The sequence below is a fragment of the Zosterops lateralis genome (genome assembly GCF_965231275.1).
Source record: "Zosterops lateralis genome assembly, chromosome: 3".
NCBI classification, from domain to species: domain Eukaryota; kingdom Metazoa; phylum Chordata; class Aves; order Passeriformes; family Zosteropidae; genus Zosterops; species Zosterops lateralis.
This window is the reverse complement of record NC_139764.1, coordinates 106519060-106538934: the sequence shown is the minus strand read 5'-3', so window position 1 is coordinate 106538934 and position 19875 is coordinate 106519060. Positions and strand designations below refer to the sequence as shown.

The 19875-nt window shown below is 41.0% G+C and overlaps 1 protein-coding gene across 1 annotated transcript in view; it reads right to left on the bottom strand.

Moving 5' to 3' along the window:
- Nucleotides 1–19875, bottom strand: part of KLHL29 (kelch like family member 29) — a 389156-nt gene that overhangs the window by 131831 nt on the left and 237450 nt on the right. Inside the window, exons 4-5 of the mRNA XM_083857762.1 lie at nt 5755–5896; nt 4465–5016 (exon numbers count right to left, since the gene is read on the bottom strand). Of these exons, the coding sequence (XP_083713888.1) occupies nt 4465–5016; nt 5755–5896 (694 nt within the window). The remainder of the gene's footprint in view (nt 1–4464; nt 5017–5754; nt 5897–19875) is intronic.

Sequence of the window (19875 nt, the reverse complement as noted above, 5' to 3'; positions counted from 1 at the left end):
GTTAAGAAATTAGTGCTACAAGGATTAACATTCAGATTTTATTTCTGATATTGTTATGTTTCTACAGTCATTACACTCTGAACACTAATTAGCATGTGCTTTCTTTTCCCACTAGTTAAGGACTGCAAACCAAAGAATTATAGAACACAAATACTATGGAAACGAACATCAGTATTTTCCATGAACAGCCACAGATTAAACCCCATGATGTCCATGGTTAATTTTACAATGCAGGAGTAAGTGCTGCAATAAAGTACTGTATTTTCCTCACTTTTTGTGTTAGAAACTATGCTTCAAAGTATATCGAGTTTATGATGGGAGTGTATTTCCAAATGCGTAACAGATCTCAGAGCCCAAGTTGGAATGTTTATGTCCTACATATGTCAGAGGTATCCAACATGGGCTCAGTTGTGGATTTACAAGTGTTGAGTACCAGGAAGCATACTGCCCCAGGAAACAGTCAAGGACTGAGTTACCCAGTTTCTGCAAGGAAACCAATCTCTTCCAGTCATTCATCAGACTGATTAATTCCTCTCTGTTGGGCTCAGCTGGATTGGCAGGCACATAGACACTGGTCTCTGCCACCATGCCATGGCATGGGAGGCTGGTACCTTGCATCAGAAATTGGAGGGATGATTTTCTCTCCTTCCTGCAGGCACATTGTACAAGTGACAATTTGTGCTGGCCACCTAATGCAGCCTGAAGATCTTGAAAATATGTTTGAATATTCTTTGCAACTCTGTATTTTCTGAAGAAGCCATGTAAAAATTTGGCTGTGAGAACTTCAGTCGATTTTCACTGAGTACATTTACAACTAACATCCTTATGTTTCTGAATATTCTGCTTTATTAATTGCTCTGGCACTTTAGCTTATAGAGCAAGATTAGGACATGGATTGAAAACAAGGGCTGGTTCTGTCCTAAAATATTTGGTTACATGTCTGTGTTAAGGTGTCATTTATTTTGAAGTCAGCTAGGAGTATCTGGCATACATTCTATCCAATGTGAAACTACAAGCCAAAGCAGATGCCTCCCAAAACTCTTGTTCATTGTGTATGGTAAAGACCCCATGCATTTCACAAGGCAGCTCTACAGTTCTTCACACATTGCTAAAAGTAATTCCTCTGAAGCTTTATTTATGTCTCTTGTAATGTAACAACTGTACAAATTCACTAAGTAAATAGATCATGTAGCTGAAGTTAACTTGTATTTAAAGAATATAACCCATCCTGACCAAGAAGATTGTCTAATCCATGAACAATTTTTCTTACAAATAGTTTCAACGGAAGTAGGTAAAAATTAGCTGTAACACTGGAGAATGACATATCATATCTTTTTTACATCACGGTTCTTGCTATCAAAATGCATTTTTTGCAGAGCCATGGAAATTACTCTTTCAGTCATGTGAGATCTCTTGACCTATTGCAAATAAGGTGACATTTAACTTTGGCAACTTATTTATATATGTGTATTTAGAAACAGCTAAGTAAAAAACCTAGTTATACAGGAACACAGTATAAAACGGCCCAAACATGTCCACAGTCAAAGTAAAGATAATTATGGGAAATAAAATATGATGTTTCAGCTCCCTAGGAAAATCTAAAAATATAAGAAACCCTATCATGTTAACCAGTAAGAACTGTTCTTTCACTTAAGGGATAGTTGGGCAATTATTCAAACCTGGGCAAGACTGGATTGTCAAGTGAAATAATAATTCAGAGTTCCAGAGGATAATGATAGATCTCAAGCCCATTAGCAGTGGCCCTTATTATAATACTGGCCAAGGTTCCCCAAGAAAGAGAGAGAATATTTAAATGAAACTTGTAGGGAACTAGTTTGAACTTGTATATTTGAACAGCTTAGTACTGTCTCCTAGTTTCCATTCATTACTGGGGAGAAAGGTATCTATCATGGAAGACTGTGAAATCAGTCAGGCTTTCGAGACTGAAATCCCTGAGGGCAGAAACTAAAATATAAAATAATTAGAAAATCAAGCCACATTGAAACTCACGGAGTTTATATTAAGAATCTTATTCTAGTCAGATTTTAAGGTCTGGTTCAGCACCCAGTTGTCTCCCTTTTCCTGATTGTTTCTCTCTCATTCAAAACAAGCAAATCCAACATATATCTTCTCTGACTTCAGATGTGTCCTGAAGAACGATAGCTTTAGAACTAAGGGCTTTTCAGACTGGAAACAGAGGAAGGGATTACTTTATCTCTATAAAATAGGTCCTGCTTATGGGACATTTGTATATGCATGCTTCATTCTGTTCTGTTTGTTTGCTTTTAACCACTATGGGAATAACTCAATAGCTGGTGGTCACAGAGAAGCTCCCTAATCCCTGGAAAAACAGTTGTCTAACCTGCAGTTTATGAGGCACAGTACAGCTAATGTGTCAGCAGTTGCCATGGATAAGAAATACTGCTTGTTTTAATATTCTCCTTACAATCCTTCTCCTAGGTACAGGAGTTTCCAAACACAGGAGCAGATCTAGGTCTGGCATGCCTGGCACCCTCCAGTGAGGAACTCTGCTCTGCACCTTAATGAACATCTCCTGGGCTGACTGGTCTCTGGGGTGCTTGGACCATTAGGCCAGACCAGGGTTTACAGCAGGTTAAGCAAGAAGGCTGACTAAGAATTTGTAAATCAAATATTAAAGACTGATTAAATATTTTACGATCTTTTTACTTAGGCTTTGATTTGGAGTTTACTTCATCTGCTAGCCAGAGATCTGCTGAAGATTAATTGATGGAGGAAGAGTAAATAACAGCTCATACTGCTGGCCCTAAGTATGCGAGGCATTTAGGAGTATTCCTAACCTCGAGTCTGCAGTCACTGACGTGCTCATTTGTCTCACTAGGTTAGTGTCACTAGGGCTCAGATATGTGATCAAATTACTGCCGTGAAAGTGGTTTAAGCTTATGTGTTTTCCCTTGTATTGTATATTTGCACGTCTCCAGTGACACCAAGTAATCCTTTAAATTGCGTTAATTTGATCATGCATCTGAGTACCCAGTGCAGCAAATTGGGATAGGTGACTATGGAAAGTGGAGATGATGCCTCTTACAAGACAAATAGCTCCTATGGAGGAGAGAGACGTCCAGCAGAACTCCGTCAACCAGGATTAGAGCATAAATCTCTCCCCTTTCCCCTTCTACAAAATCAATGGGTTGTAACTTACAAACGTGACCTGAGAAATTGCTTTTGTGAACTTTGGGCTTTTTGCTTGTTTTTTAAAAGGAAAGAATTAACAATACTCTTATAATTGTTGGTTAATTTTTGGCTACTCAACTGGGGCAGTGTAATTTAAAGCCTGTCTAGAGAGAGCTTAAAGAAAAATTCTGAAGCTCATCATCCAGCAAGAGCTCTCATCATATTTGAGGTTTGGAGTTGAAAACTTAAAAGCAATCCAAATATCTAGTTTTACAAAAGTACTGCTGAGATAGTATCTGAGCTCCTTTCCAAGAGAACTTTGGTAAGGGTTTACACATACCAAAGTACAATTTATGTAAAGAGCAGGAAGAGTTATTGCACTAATCATTTTTAATAGAGATTCCTTGTCTTTAATTCAGAGCTACACAACAGAACTTAATAGCTTGTGCCAAATAAATAATTTACACATGGATTGTGTCTGAATACAAATGCATACATAAAATATCACAGACTTAATGAAGGTGCTGTTTTTTTACAAAATCAATTTAATTGATTTTGCTGATAGGTCTGCATTAATATTTTCGTAAACTCCATTTTGCTTTACCTCTACATGTGGCCCAGATGTGATTTGTAAAGGGATGAAGGGAAAACTCTGCAAATGCAATTAGAAACTCGGCACACAGAGCGTTGGTAGTTTTGAAGTGTCTGGGGTAAGACACTTGGAAATAACACTCCAGTGTGACCCGGTACAGGGGCTCATTTACAAAGTACTCCTCAGAAAAGGTCAACCTCTCAGAACACTCATGACTATTCAATCATGTGTTTTGCAGCATTTTAGCCCAATGAAGAGTTTTCCCCTTAAAGCTGAACATGTTGGGTTGTTTAGCTGCAGTCAGCTTTGACTTGTGTTTGGCCTGAGCTCCTACCAGAGCGGGGAGAAGACAAGGGCTGAGGAAGGTGGTCACTGTTGTGGAGGACGCACAACTGCAGCCAGGAGAACAGTGGTCGAATGGAAACACGGGGTGTATTCACAGGGAGAGGCATGGGATGATGGCTGCTTTACCCTTGGGAACACCGGCTTATCTGATGGGACTGAAAGCTGCTTTTCACTACTTTTCGCCCACAGCTTGTCGTACTTCCTGTTAGCGCGTTGTCTTTTGCCGTCAGTAACTCACAAAAACGCTGCACTTTAGAGAAGTGCGTGGGCAGCCGCTGTAGCTGGCGGCCCCACCGAGAGCGGCGGGGACACAGAGGGTCAGCCACAGCCCGCCCTTGCTGCGCGCCCGAGGAGGCTGAGCCGGCCTGCCTTACCTTTGGGGTGCCAGGGGTCCGTGAACTCGTACTTCCCCACGCCGATTGTCCGCAGCATCTGCACCCCGTTGGTGTTGTCCGGGCCGCCCGCCGCGGCCGCGTTGGGGGGCAGCGGGGCAGGAGCCGCCTGCCCGTTGGTGGCGGGCGCGCTGCTGGGCAGGGCGGCCGAGGGCAGCGCCGGCGGCGGCGGAGGCAGCATGGGGCAGGCCAGGTGGCCATTGCCCACCGCCCCGGGGCCCGGGTGGGCCACTGGGCCCACGCCGCTCATGGAGGACATGCTGAGGGGCTGGCTGTTGGTGTACAAGGGCTGGCTCTGGAGGTTGACCACCATGTTGCTGAGGGGCTGGGAGGGCTGCGGCTGGAGCTGGTAGTGGCCCGGCATCAGCGGGAGCTGGGGGGTGACATGTGGCGGGAGGGAAGGTGTGACGCCGATGACGGGGGCCTGGACGTTGGCGGCCGGGCTGAAGGTTGGTGGCTGCGTCATCCCGTAGGAGTGCGTGATGAGGGCGGGCTGGCTGCCCGCTGCCACTGTGGTGACCCAGGGTGCTGCACCTGCGGCAGGAAGGAAGGGCGGCAATGGCGGTGGGCTCGGCATGGGGAGAACAGACATCAACACCCGCATCCTTCCCCTCCCGCACCTGCGGACGACTCTGACACACCCCACTGCACAACACCTAAAGCAGTTCAGGATCTGGAGCTGTTCCCTAGCTGTAAGTGCATAAAATTACTGCAGCGATGTGAGCACAATTGTTAAAATACTCATCAGGTGACATGCGGCATGTTTGCGGTTTTATGTATTTTGCACTTTATGCAGCTTTAGCACACGCTTCCAAGAAAATTAACCTCTTTCCCCACTGTGCTTTCACGGCTCCCTGACAAACACTCTGTGTGTATAATAATGGTCTCCAGCCACTACAAAGACATTGTAATTAGGCGTCTGGCATAGCAGCACAATGTATGATATGTGTCTGGAAGCTGGAAATCATTTCAGGTAGTTCTGGACATAAAAGAAGTCTTAAAGTATTACCAAGTGCATTTCCCTCTAGTGAAGGCAGAGAAGGACGAAAAAAAACCCCACACTAATGAACTTGCAGCATCTTAATACATTCATATCAGCCCCAGCACAGAAGAAACTTGAGGGGTCTTTAGACAGTGAGGGAAAACCCTTGCTAAAGAATAAAGCAAGGGCTCACAACGAAGTTTAATTGACAGAGGTAAATGGAGATAGTGTATTGAATTTGCTTTGAACGATTTTCCCTGGCAGAATTACAAATAAGATTAGAGACATACCTGGGTTTTCATTCTCCCTCATCTGTTTAGATGGAGGCTCATCAGTGTCCCAGGGCGTGGACTGATTGATGGGTGTCTGTCCCCACCTGACACTTGTTGCAAGTCCTTGAGGCTGATTTTCAGTCTTGGAAATGCAAGGTGTCTGCCAGAGAGAAAGAAAAATACAGAATAAAAATGTTTTGACTGTTGGGATTAATTATGGCTCCTCATAACTAGTGGCTTGGTTGTTGATTACAGTCCAAGAGGATATCATAAGATCTTTCAACATCATTCATTTGGGGGTTGGACTACATGATCACCAGAAGTCCCTGCCAACCCTAACAGTTCTGTGATTCTGTAACTGTCCTCCAGGCTTGCATGAGATGTCTGTATGGAAATACAATATATTTGAAAAAAATGCTTCTGGAAATTTAATGTATCCACCTTAAAAAAAAATAAAAATCCACAACAAACTAGTATTTTCAGAAATAAGTCACTTCATTTGCCATAAAAATAAAAAAAACCCCAACAAACAACAACCCAGATATGGTAATATCTACTCAGTAGCAGCTACACAGAATGGAACAATCTTCTGTTTGCTCAATTTCTTCCAAAAATAGTGAGTTTTGTTTAGCAGGAGGCAGAACAAGAGAGACTTACTTACCACCGTAGGACAAATTACTGCAGAACAGTAAAGAGAAGTCTTTGTATTTACTGTCTGTCAACCCTTGAAATTGAATGCCAATATAAAAAAGCAGCATAACATCACTGGCTGCTAAAGTGGGTATGTTGGCAGGTCTTCAGAGAGGTTAAAATAACTGTAAAGTAGAGGAAGGATTTGGGCTGAATAATCATCAAAGCAGACATGATCTGAAAGAGATGGCCTGGTGAAGAAACTATCACATGGATTTAAATGCTACACCAGACCTCTGCTGCAATTTTAGGGGACCTTCCCAAACAATCATGCCTTTGCTGAGAAAAGGTTTGTAGAAAACAAGGGTGCTCCAACAGGTCTGATTTATTTAGGTCTGCTGTGTATTTCATTGTTGGAAGATTAAAAGTTTTTTGTTTTGTTTTATTTTTACTGGTGTCAGAACCTCTAAGGCAAGCAAGCACCAGCTGCCTCTTGCTGAGTGAGTATTGAAGAGTGAAGCCATAAAGAACAGGAGACCAGTCTGAGCGATTGCTTGTTTGCCTCACATCTGGGAAGTAATTTAGCTCAGAGATGGGGGTACAGCAGCTCCATAAATGCCCTGGGTCACACTGTACCAATGAAATCCCTGTCAACACCAGCAGCCTGTTCACCCATCACGAGTACCTCAATCAGCCCATGAAGGGAAGTCATTAGCAAATCCATTTATGCCCTTTGCAAATTCACACACACCTTCCCCAAGCCAATCACTCATTTCTCCTGTCTTAAATTCACTGGAGGCGCCTGCTTCTTCTTCCCCACTAGCACCTGCCCTGCTCCAATATTCCCCCCTTCACCCAAGAGCCTCTGACATCTCCTGGCATCCACTCCCTTTTCTACCTGAGCTTTATCCCCACTGGGCTCCTGGGGTCAGGAGTTGTGTGTGCAGACCCTGGTATAGGTTTTGCTGTGCTGTTCTCTTTGCTTCCAGAAGCCACCCCACTAGAAACGCTGTACTTTGTTAATGCAGATGTTCACAGGGAAATGTGATTATTAATATATTTTCTCCTATGATTTTTATTTTTCAAAACTCATCAATTTATTCTTTTCCACACTTTGGGGGTTGTGTTAGTTGGGTTTCTTAATGTAATTTCTCTGGATTTTTTCCTATTCTTTTTGCACCAAGGACAGTGAAATTCTGGTTTTACTTCTTTTACTTCACATTTACTTCTGTCCCCACCATTTTGACTACCCCTGTAACTTCTGCAATTGAAATAAAAATGAGTCAGAAAAGACATAAAGAGAGGATGTGCAGACAGTCAAGAGCTTTAAGAGCTCTGGTCTATTCATGGTGAAGAAAGGGCAGGAGGGGAAGAAATAAGTCTTGAGTTTTGAAATGCTTTCTATTTATAAATTGTCCTGAGAAAATGATTAATCTGAATACCTTTAGCGTTTACAGTGTACAAAGTCTTTGACACAGGAGGATATAACAATGCTGGTGGTTTACCAGTTCATGTTAGCAGTATCCCTTTGGATCCAGCTGAACTGTTTAACAGCAGCCAAAGCACTCTGCAGCAGGAAAAAAACCAAAAACAACCCACCAGCATTCTCTGCCTATGTATCAGCTAAAATACTTCCCCCAGAAACACCAATATTTATTCTGAAGAATATTTATTCTTAAAAGAGAAAGTAAATGCAATACAGAGAAATGGGCATTTTTAGGAACCAAAAAGGAGAATTTATGACTCAAATCAAGCTCTGTGTGTTTCACATGTGGCATCTGTTTGTTGCATTTCTTTATTGTAAGGACTGGCTCTTACCAGAGGATTTGAAATACACACTGATCATTATTATGAGGCATCGTCAAAACAGGCAGCATCTTGTTTAACTTTGTTACATTCCCAAGTTGCCTTAAAACAGTGTTGATCTAAATAAGAAAAAAAAAAAATCCTCTATCTTAAATAATACAGAATGAGACATATGCTACAATTTAAAAGAATCCATGTTTTTTCCAGATTGGGTAAAGAAGGGAGTATGTGACACAGCTCTCCTAAATCCTACAAAAACCCAGTTGCTTGTTTTGCAACTTGTTTTCCAAGAAACCTAGAGCACCATACCAGACACATGTAAAAGTGGTGGAGTCTGCAGCCAAATCTAGATCTAAATTCCATACTTTGAGCATTAAAAAAGAGGAAGGAGGTTATCAAGTTTGCTATCAATAAACACTTCTTCACTTTCACTAAATGTAGATTTTGTTTCGCTAAAGATGCTCACAAACCCTGCTTCTTAGAGGCTCAGTGGATTTAAACACACTAATCCAGTAGGTTGCTTTCAAACTGAAACTCCTGAACTTGTGTTTGTTTGATCAGAAAGTGCCAGACATCAGTCGGTATGAAATCACAACACACGTCCATGAAACACAGGCAGTAATGGTGGTGGAAACAGAGAAACGGCTTACTAAACTTTGTTTTAAAATGCATACATACTTCTGGCCTCTGATCTAATTTCTGCTTTATTTTTCTTAATACATGAAGAGTAACATTGCAAGTGTTACATGTCTCTGATCTGATTGCAGCAATTACCCATTTGCGTCTCAGGAAAGCGAAATTATTTCCAGCCTTATCAAACAAAGGAACTTTCTGTCCATTCGCTCAGGCCCACGACAGCGCTCTATTTGATGCTTTTAATGTACAACACAAATGACCAAAAAATGGCCTGTATTATGCTAGTTGTGCAGGGGGAAGAGCTGTGTTCCATTAGTGATCCACAGACTTCACAGAAACTAATTGTACTATGTTACACTTTTATCTTCAGCTTTCATGTCAGGTGCTTGTTTGAATTAAACATGGAACACATGAAAAAAGGAAATGCATTACAAAATCTGCTGGGTATACCTCTCTGCCAAAAGTCTATTTACATGAAAAGACCAAAAGGTTTCTAAAAGGTCTGTTAAAGCCTGGCTAGTCAACAGCAGCATTGGCTAGTTAATTGCCTGAAATTCCTGGCAGACTACAAAGACTACTTAAAGAATCATCAGCATCTTTCTAGCACCTGTAAAATGTTCAATTTGTGCTCTTTGTCATGGATAGAGTACCCCAAAATGAAATCTCAGGATTTTTTTCCCTCTTTAGTTTGAAGCCACTATTAAGAACCAATAAAAACGTTCAGCTGAAGTCTGCATTTCACCACCTGCCACTTTGAACTCCAGAAAGGAGCAGTCTCCCAGTTTTAAGGACATTAACCGCAATACAGATGTACAGGCAGAAGAGAGCAAGACAGAACAATTCTGGAATTACATGAGACTAACACAGACAAGTTGCCAGACTGTCAATTTTTTTGTAGCTCAAGCAGTCATAAACCATGGCCCATAGGCAACAGTAATTGTTGTACAGCTGGTTCACTGAACCTTATTATATTAAAACATTAAAACCTTCAGATTCATGGGGCTTTTCAGAATATCCACAAGAAAGTTCATGAGTTCACAGCCATCAGTTGGTGCTAAAGATTGAGAATTAGTGATTTGGTCTATACACCATCATGGCTATATATGGCTACTCTTAGGTGTTGAAGAGGCATAGCTACAACTAAGCCTGACTTTAAGTCCTAAGCTTTACAAATCTATAATGAAATAACCTTTTTTACATCAATGGAAACATAAAACCTATTGTACTACTAATAGCATCAAAGAGAATGATAGTAGACTTAAAAAACCCAACATAACAACCACAAAAATTCGTCAACAAAAATTCCAATACAATCTTCCCCAGGCTCAACATCACCAAGCACCTCCTGGAAGGTCCTTATAAACACATTTGAGCAACTTCCCCAGAGCTTGTGGAACCTCTGACATTCATCCTGCTATGGCTCAGAGTGCTAAGACCTATTCTAACAGTTTCATGAGCAAAAAAAACCTAATCTGGAAAGAGGGATGCTATTTGTGATTCACAGCAATCAAAATTGTTTTACTATGGCCTTCATTTAAAGTGATGGATGAGAAGTAGCGAATCTCTGTTCCAATTTGCCAAAAGAGATTGGGAATGGCAGCTTAATACCAAGATAATGTATCCAATATGCAACCCAGTCTATTTTCTCTTCCCATTGAAAATAAAAAGGTTAAAATGCATGCATGCACAGAGGCAAACATTCTCTCCCACACACTCAGGTTTTATGGTCTGTCATGGGTAAAAGCAACTTCAGTTTAATGAGGGAATTCCATTTAAAGCTGTTCTTTATGCCTTTAACTGATAATGACTGGTGGCCCTGGTTGGGTTTAAAGTCTGAATGTGTCTGATGTCTAAAAGTGGTCTCTGCACCCAAGAGTTTATGGTCTAATTTTTGGTTTATGGTCACAGTGTTAAATATTGCATGAAACAGGTATTATTTGTAGGCATGCATGTAAAAACTGAAGCACACAGGGATAAATCTTCATCTGGAGTAAATTCCTATACGGCGCTGGACAGGACCCAAGTATATTGCTGAGTTTAGTCCACAGCCAAAGTAGCTCTTAAGGATGGAAGAAGAGCTTTTAGAGATGCAGTGATGACAGCAGTATCTCCCTAGCACTGGCTGCGTGGCTGGGCTACAGAAATTAAACTGGTTTTTTTAAGAGATGAATGTACTCTAACATATTAAAAACCTAAGAGATATTGACAGGCCAGCGTGCAAGAGGAACAGAAAGAACAGTCCTGCAGTAAAACCTCATTCAAGGACTTGCTCATGGGTGGAGAGAAGAACTCATCTACCTTACAGTTCCCATCACCAGGCAATTCTGCGATGACACAGCGTTGTTTTTCTCTTCCCAAAACTAATGTGGGAGCAGCAAGAAAGAGAGTTATACAGTTAACTCATAGGAAAAATGTTACTACCCTGCATAAAAGACAAAAGAAGTCTAAGTTCCTTCTTGAGCAGACAGTAATTCAGTACATAAACTCCTTGAACACCATCCAGCGAGGAGACACCAGTCAGAGTGAGCTCTGGAGCACCTATGGCACAGCCTGCAGAGACACATGACTCAGCAGTGGGGTAAAGTCTGCACCCATTCTTGCTTTGCAGAGGATTTAAAAACACTCCCCACCTCGAGGTTAATGACACAGCCTTGGAGAAACCCATGAGTGCAGTGGGCCCACATCATGTGATGGATGCACTCCACCCCTTAATCAGACTGCGGTAGCTCAGTACAGGCTGCAAAGGAAGTAAAGGTCTGATCCGTGTCCAGGCCAAGAACTTCTCTAGTTTCAACCTGTTCTCTGAAAAACCATGATGGAAACAGTGACACAGTGAGCATCAATGCACATGAGCTTGGAACACTGATCATGCGATTAACACATGAATAGCTGGTGGCTTTTGCAAGACTCAATAATCAAGGAGCAAAGAAATTTGGGTATAAGGAGACTCATGCATGCCTTTTCCATCACATGCAATTGAACTATAACCCAACCACTTTATTCCATAAATATGACAGCCTAAATCAGCCTTCTTGAGCTCTTTTGGGCAGGCAGCCTGGTTGCATGGCGGTGATCTTTCCTTGAGCTGGGACAACTCTCAAGAAGGCTCCTTGAGACAGCAGGACCTTTAACGAATGGCAGATCTGTCAGGAACCTAAATTAATACTAATGAAACATTACTAATTCATGTAGCTACTCAATATTAATTATTATCAACTTATTATAGATAATTCCATTAGATATAACCCCTTGTCCAAGTCTGAAACTATGATTGGACCTATCTGTACCAAGGCTCCAATAAGGAGTTTAGAAAGCAGCGGGTCCACTCTGAACCTTGTGACTCAACAGACTGCTCTTTCTCACTCTTTGTATTTCTTTCATTAGATATAGAGCTTTGTCTGAGACTCAGACTGGACCTGGCTGCACCTAAGTTCCACCACTCTGTACCTCATGACTGATCAGGAGAGTCCTCCTTACCATTTTGCATCTCCAGTCTCTGTGCAAAACATTCTAACTTGATTCTAACTCAGTTTGCATTTGTGTGCTTCTTCCACGCAGTAATTAATAAGGTGAACCTCCCCATCAAACTTATTTAACCTTTGTAAACCACTGTTAAACTTGGTTAAATTCCACTGAACTTACTGAACTCATGAAGCATATTGCTGCTTCTCTCTTGAGTGAGGTGCATTTCACCCATCTGCAGGAGTTCCAGACCAGCACAGCATCAGTACCTTTACCCAGCCTTGATCCTGGCTCCATGTAGAGCAGAGCTTCTCACCACTCACTTTGTGAGCTGATAAGAAGGCACAAGTATGAGCATGTCCAGCTTCTTCCCACCACCAAAATCAAGCCCAACTTTCCTGGACTGAGCCTTGGCTACTCTCATAAATAAGACAGCCCAAATTCCCAAGCTTTGACAATGCAATGGACGATAACTCCGTACTGGGAAAGGGTCAACTGCTTCTGTCTCATTAACATCTTCTATGGCTCACCATCCACATCAGCTGCACGTTCATGAAGAAAAGAAAAGGAATGAGATTATGGAAAAGAAGAAAGATGGAATAGAAAAGGGTTGTGAACTGACCACAGGTGGTATCTATCTCTTTCTGGTGGCTGACTGCCCAGTATAACCGGCCCTCTCACACCAGTGCTCCAGTCATTAGCTAGGAATGAATGCAGGACCATGAAATGACAAGAAGTGCTTCATAAATGCTACTTTGTATTCTGTCTTGGCAAATTGCACCAGCAGAGGCTCAGGTACTCACCCAGCTGCCTTCGTTTCTCAGCGAGAACATCAGGGAACGGAGCTGAGGTATCGAACCAAGGTCCCGGCTGCGACACTTGCTGCTCCAGGACACCAGGGACATCAGCGCACGACACTGGGTTCGAGCACAGAAGCCCCACTTTAGCCTGAGCAGAACCTCCTCTGCTAACACGGTCTGCATGCAGATCAACCCCAAATCAGAGCAAAGCTACCAACCAAAATCATCTCACGACGCAGGAGAAAACGCGCGGCATCGGGAACAACGTGGCAGCTACAGAGAACATGCACTGCGCAACGCGAGAGGGCTCAGAGATCCTGCAGGCATCCCATGGCACGGGCAGACAAATCCAGTACATTGTAAGTGCTTTTTGTCAGAGGGCTTAAGGAAATAGGGGCAGCAATGGAGTAAGTGTTTGTCAGTCCAGAATCTCAAGGATGCACAAAGGATGTTGCCCTTATGTACTGGCAAAGCTACTGAAGAACAACCTAAAAGGCAGACTTCTTGAAAACTGAACATTTATCTTGAATGCAAAAACTGGCCTTGCTAGGTTTAGCAGTCACTCCATATGGCATTTTCATGCCAAATTTCCCATGGAATTATCTTAATTATCCAAACAGGACCCCAAATTTCATTCTGGATGAGGGCCTGAAGCATTAGAAAGAGAGGAATACTTAGGAAGTAAAATGCTCCAATTCCAGTATTAAGTTACTCCTAGAGAAGTTCCTTTTTTTTGTATTGGATGCCGACATTTTACATTCAAGCCCTCTGAACTCAGTATTTCAATTGTAGTACACAGTCCGTGGCAGGAAAGTGCATGTTCTCTGCCTACACAGCAGGCACATAAAAAGAAAGGAGAAAAAAAAAAGAAAACCGATATAAGCCTGTGAGTGTTGAACAGTGCTGCATGATATTAGTGATTTATTAACTTGGCTTGATCAATAAGGCTATCATCAAGGGCACATTTAGTTTGCACATATATTTCACTTTCTAACAAGCACTTTTGTGTGCTCACTTTAGTTTCCATAATCTGATCCAGGTCTCAGGAAGCTTTCTTTAAGGGAGAACAGAGAATTCTTTTTCTAAAAAAAGGATCAAAGTATTCTCAGTCAACTCTCAAACAAAAGGACAGACAGCACTGTAAAAACAGCATGCTTACCTTTCACAGCAAAAAGAAAAATAAGCCTATAGGTCCAGATTTATCCCTGACTTAAGTTCATCAACATCAATTGAGCTATTAAATTGTGATTGAATTTGGATCACAATTAAAAAAATTCAACTTTCTTTGAGTGTCTTCCATCACTAACATGCTAATTTAATGCATAATTTAAACTCTGCTATCCTTTAATTAAGCGTTTGTAAATAATTTAAAAAGAACTAAAAATCCTTTTGCACTTATAAAGCTGACCCCCTCCCATTTCTTCTACTGCAAAACAAAAAAACTTTTCAATCAAGAATTTATTTTTCATATCTGAAAGTAAAAGCCATAAAGACGGGAAACTGATTTACAAGATAAAACAATTAGCTCTGGGATATGTACATTAAGACTAATAAATTTCACATCATATTTTAAGGAGTGGAGGAGGAATCCCAGACATATTAGACTTTATAAAATTCTATTGAAATGTTCAATTAAGAGCATCTTATAAAGGTAGGTTATGCAGTCACTAAAATTAAGATGTGAAAAACAGCATTAGAGTGCTATTTCTCCCAGAGACTATACCCTTCAATAATCCATCCCTTTTTCTACATCCAAGATAATATTTAAAATCTGGGTATTCCTGTAATTGCTCTGGTCTTGTTAAAATTTTTGGTTGTGTAGGAGAAACACAAATGTACTACACAGTGAAAAATACTACAATAATATACTGCATTCCCTTTCAACCCAAAATCACAGATCTCAGTGATTTTTATTAAAACCTTTTTTTTTTCCTCTGCTATTAAAACCTTTTCCTCTCTGCACAGAGAAGAAAACGCCTTTTAAGATTCAAACAAGTTTGTGCAAAACCAGCTCAAACCCATCAATCTCCCAGTTGGTTCCTAAAAGAAGGTAAACATTCCCCAAGCTGTTCTGACCAGACGTGACTGGCAGATGCTTTTTGGGAATGAGATCTCAAGATACAGCCCTGATTCCATTCAGATTCAGAGCTTTAATAACACAAGAAGTTCAGTGCAGGATCAGGCTGTGAGGCAGTAATTTAATTTCATTTACAATAGAGTGCTAATATGAGGTTTTGCTGGAAACAAACCCATTGTTTTCTCCAATTTTTCTGCACTGTAGGTTTTACATCAAAGCAGTCCTGCTCATTTTGTTTCCATATCTCCATGCTACCAGTAGGAAGCTGCCCAGTTCTCCTATTTTCTTTCAGCAGAATGGATTCGTGGACTAGCGTGACTGCCTCAGGTGCCTCAACCACCATCCTTCTAAAAGATTTATGGCAAACACATTGCATCCCAAGATATAAATCTACCAAATGGCTATTAGACATACTTTGCTGTCCACAGCCACATGATTTAAAGCAAAACTGATAATGGTATAGCTCGGTCTAGAGTTACTGGTACACCTGTCAGAATTGTGCTACATCACTGCACATTTTATCCAGACACCTCATTCTCATTTTGGATGTGAACTGGATAATCCCTTAGTATTGCTCTGTTCACAGCAACTTGTGATGCTAAACAGTCCTTTGTCATCGAAGGATAAATGGGTACCACCAAGATTAAGCTCTGCTTACATTTCCTTCATTGATTTACACTCCTTCACTTTTTATTCTTTTAAGGTTAAATTCTTCTAGGCATCCAGTTCAAGCCATTGGACTAATTAAGAAGAGGAAATCCAGCAAGGATGTGAGTTTGGCCAAAGACTTTTCTGTCGCCCTGATTTTTTCAGCCTTCTGATGTTTACATTTTGTACTGGAGTTTTCTCATGCATTGTAACATAAACAAAGAATGATATTTAGAAAATTGTGCATTCCTTCCTGGGGGAAGGACAAATTGATGGATTTCTGGTTTGACCACTGAGGTCAGAGAGGTGTCAACCTCATCCCCCAATCCCTGATCAAACTCCAAAACCTATACAAGTCAAAATCCCAAATAAACTTCCTTCTTTCTCGTTCTCACAACCGGACAATGTAAATGTGGTTTTTTTTGTGGCCATCTGGCGACACTTTTCCATTTTTGAAAATCCCCTGATATGTATCTTTTAAAGAAAATACATAAAATTACAAAAAGCATAAAACTTCACACTCACTTTGCTCCCGGGAAATTAACACAAAATAAACCACCTCTAAAAATAATCTCCCACTCAAGAAATGTCAAGGTGACAGGGAGAGAAAGAGGGGTTATTGTGAGCACTAAATAACACAGGTTGGTTCTATAAGCCATGAAGGGAAGGACAAACTAAAATTAAATGACCTTTGGTAGGGATACCTCACCTACAACAGCAAGCCGTTATCTGATCTTCCTAATCCTCCTCCTCCACTGTTGCAGGTCATGGTCCATCAGAAGCTGCTATTCCTGCTAGGATGGGTGCAGGGCAGACAGTGCCCTTGGATTCCCCCCGGATGAACTGCCAGGGAGGCCAGCCTGGGGTCGTTGCAGGTAATACCCCTTAAGAGGAGGCATGTCCCCTGCTGAACTTGCTGTGCTGTGGCTTTCAGAAGAGCAAGGGGAGTTCGGGGAGTTCTAGCTGGTCTTGTACAACCAATGCCTCCAGAATACAAACTGAGCCTTGGTTTGTTGTAATAAAGCTTCAGTTAGAACACAAATATATAAATATCTAACAGTGCAGACAGAAATGGCCAACTTTGGTCACATCTATTGATCAGAGTGAGAGAAGAAGCAAAATGGGACCACATATCCACTCTGAAAAAATCCCAAGAGGCATGCATTCCACACAACAGGTGGAGAACAAAATAATCTTTGCTGTGAATCCAGAATCTCCTTTCCACCCATAGCAGTTTTTGGAGTGACTGTTAGCTTCAGACAAGTACTGACTGTACCAGATAAAAACATCCAGATGTTATTAGAATGAAGCACAGAGCCATATCTTGCTTTTTATGTTTAGTGATGATTCTGTGCCAAATTCAAACATAAATCACATGTTGAGCTTCTTAAAATCACTGAGTTAGCAAAAAAGTTAAGTCATTAAGCAAAACCTTTCACCAAGCATGCTTACCTCAGAAAGGGTCACAGAATGTGACATTGAGATGCTTTGAGAAGAGATGTAAAGTTGGACTGAATAATAACTGTATGTCCCTTCCCACTGAATTACTTCTATTCTATTCTATTAACAAAAAGATAAGCTTATATATACAGATGTATCTGTATCTCTTTCCCCTTCTACTACTGAGCTGTGGGCACTATAAAAAGGTTCATTTTCTTTTTCTACAAGTAGTCCAATCTTCATATACTGAGGAAGAAGAACAAGAGGTAAAAGCTAACAGACTCACTGAGGGACTGCTTTCCTTATGCTGCATTTGATTAATTATATGATTTATTTTCAATGACTGGCTCAATCAATCCTGATCAAATTAACAAAGACAATGATCAGAAATACCAGACTAAAACACAATACAAATTATTTGGTTCCAGGGGATCCAATCAAAGGAAACAGGATTAAATTAACCAGTGATCGGATTAAGGAGAAGTTGCTGTATAAAGTCAGAAATGTATTAGTACTTCGGGGCATTTGCTGTGTCTGTAGGTTGCCATTTCCCTCTCTTCCTAGAGTTCTCAACACACTTTAAACAAAATTAAGTTTTCCAGGTATTACAAAGGTAATGTGGAAGAAATGATAATAATAATAATAATAATAATAATAATAATAATAATGCTATTACTTTTATTTCACAGTACCATAGTATGTGGGGCTCTGCCACAGTAGGCACTCGCTAAAGAAAAAATGCACCCCCATACACCCTTTTTCCCCAGGAGTCTGTACCTCCAGGAGTTTCTAGTCTGTGTGCACTACACAGAGATCAAAAGGTGACAGAATATCAGGATACAATCAAAAAGACAGAAAAACCCATTTAATTCTACAATGCTAGTAAAGCACAAAGATGAAAAAGCTACTGTTCAACAAGGAGTGTTAATGAAAGTTGCCAGTGATACAGCTGAAAATGTAGTTCTTACCTAAAAATGAAAGTAAATACAAGTACCACAGGAAAAGTATTTCTATTTGCTGTGTACTAAGCTAAACCTTGAGCAGCTGTCAAGATCCTACACCACTGAACAGAGATTTACCTTCAAATGCCTTGGACTCAGGCTAGTTCAACTGGACCTGTCAGTGACCAGCTGCAAAGGGACTTTGTGTCCAATGTGAGGCCAAAGAAAGGCTGGGGACATCAGGAGCAGCTCATTCGGAACTAATTCGGAAAATATAAATGCTGAGTTAGACTGAAACCAAACCCAATTCCTGCCCTCTTTTTCTGCTAAGAGATTAATTTAAAAGATAAATGAGGGATATGGAGAGGTATTCCCTAAGGACTGTTAATAAAGCTACTTCAGAATGCTGGCATGCTGTGCTGCCTGTGAATCCTGGCCCCACACGCTGCAGGGATGAGGAAGGACACTGGACTAGATGTGCAGCTCATATGGCAGCAGTCCTCAGCAGCACAGAGACAGAAGAAACCCACACTGCCACTGATCCCACTGTGCACCTTAGGGGCCAAAGCAGAGGGTTTACTTAGCTTTCAGAAATGGTAAAAAAAAGGAGCTGCTGTAGTCTGAACAAAAGTCAAAGCATGTGTAAGCAGGTCAGATCCAAATCAACAAATCCAAATCTTTGTCTCTTACAAAAGTATTCAGGAACTGTATGGGAAGACTCTTTCAATACCACTTGGTACAGTGCCAGTTCCATCTCTAAGTATGTTCTGTTGGTAACTGCCAGTAGACATCCTGTCACCTGACAGGAATTTGGCACTTGCGATGGCCCCAGGGCTTTCTTTGCATGCAGGGAACAGACCAAGGTAAATGTTGTGGTAGCTGACCTCTGGAGTGTGAGATGGTCTTTTTGTCCCAAATGAAACCACAGGAGACATGAGACAACAACTGCTGGTCAGCAAGGTAGATACTCACCCATGAGATCTGGTTTGTATGGCCATGGCTGTGTCTTATCCTTGCAGCTGTTTGCACCAGATATTCATGCTGAAGGAATGTCCCTGCAAGACTTGATGAGCTGCTTTACTTACTGAGCTCGAGAAAGTATTTCAAGAAACATCCATCTCTCCCTTCCCACAACTTAGAGACTTAATATTTTGTCTTTGTTTTCAGCTATGACAGTGAGTAAATTTTAAAGCATCAGCTCTTCTCAGCCAAAAGACATTTGGCACTATGATTAAGAATGTATTATTTTGTCTCTTCTGCCCCCTTAAAGAGTAACTTATTTGTATGTACGGGCTTTTTCTCATGCTGTGCATTGCTACCTTCTTTTTTCAATCTCATTGCAATTTTTTTCAAGAGTATTCTCAATTTCATTTTCTTACTTTATTTTCCTCATGTCTCTATCTCTCTCTTCACCCTTTCTATCATGCTCTCTCCTAAGTGAAATGAGAACCCAATTATACTCCTGTTAGAACTGAACTTTCAAATCCATCATGTGCTAGTGGGCTCAAAATTAGGCAAATAAATTCCCTCAACCCTACAAATTAAATTGAGTCTTTGCATATGTTCTTTTAAGAGCACAAAGATGTCAAGTATTCACCCAGCTGTCACAAAATATGATGAGCAGGCTCTTTGAATTCATATATATTTTCTAAATCGTTTGTCAGATTTAACAGAAATGCTAATGAATCCAAAAGTAAAT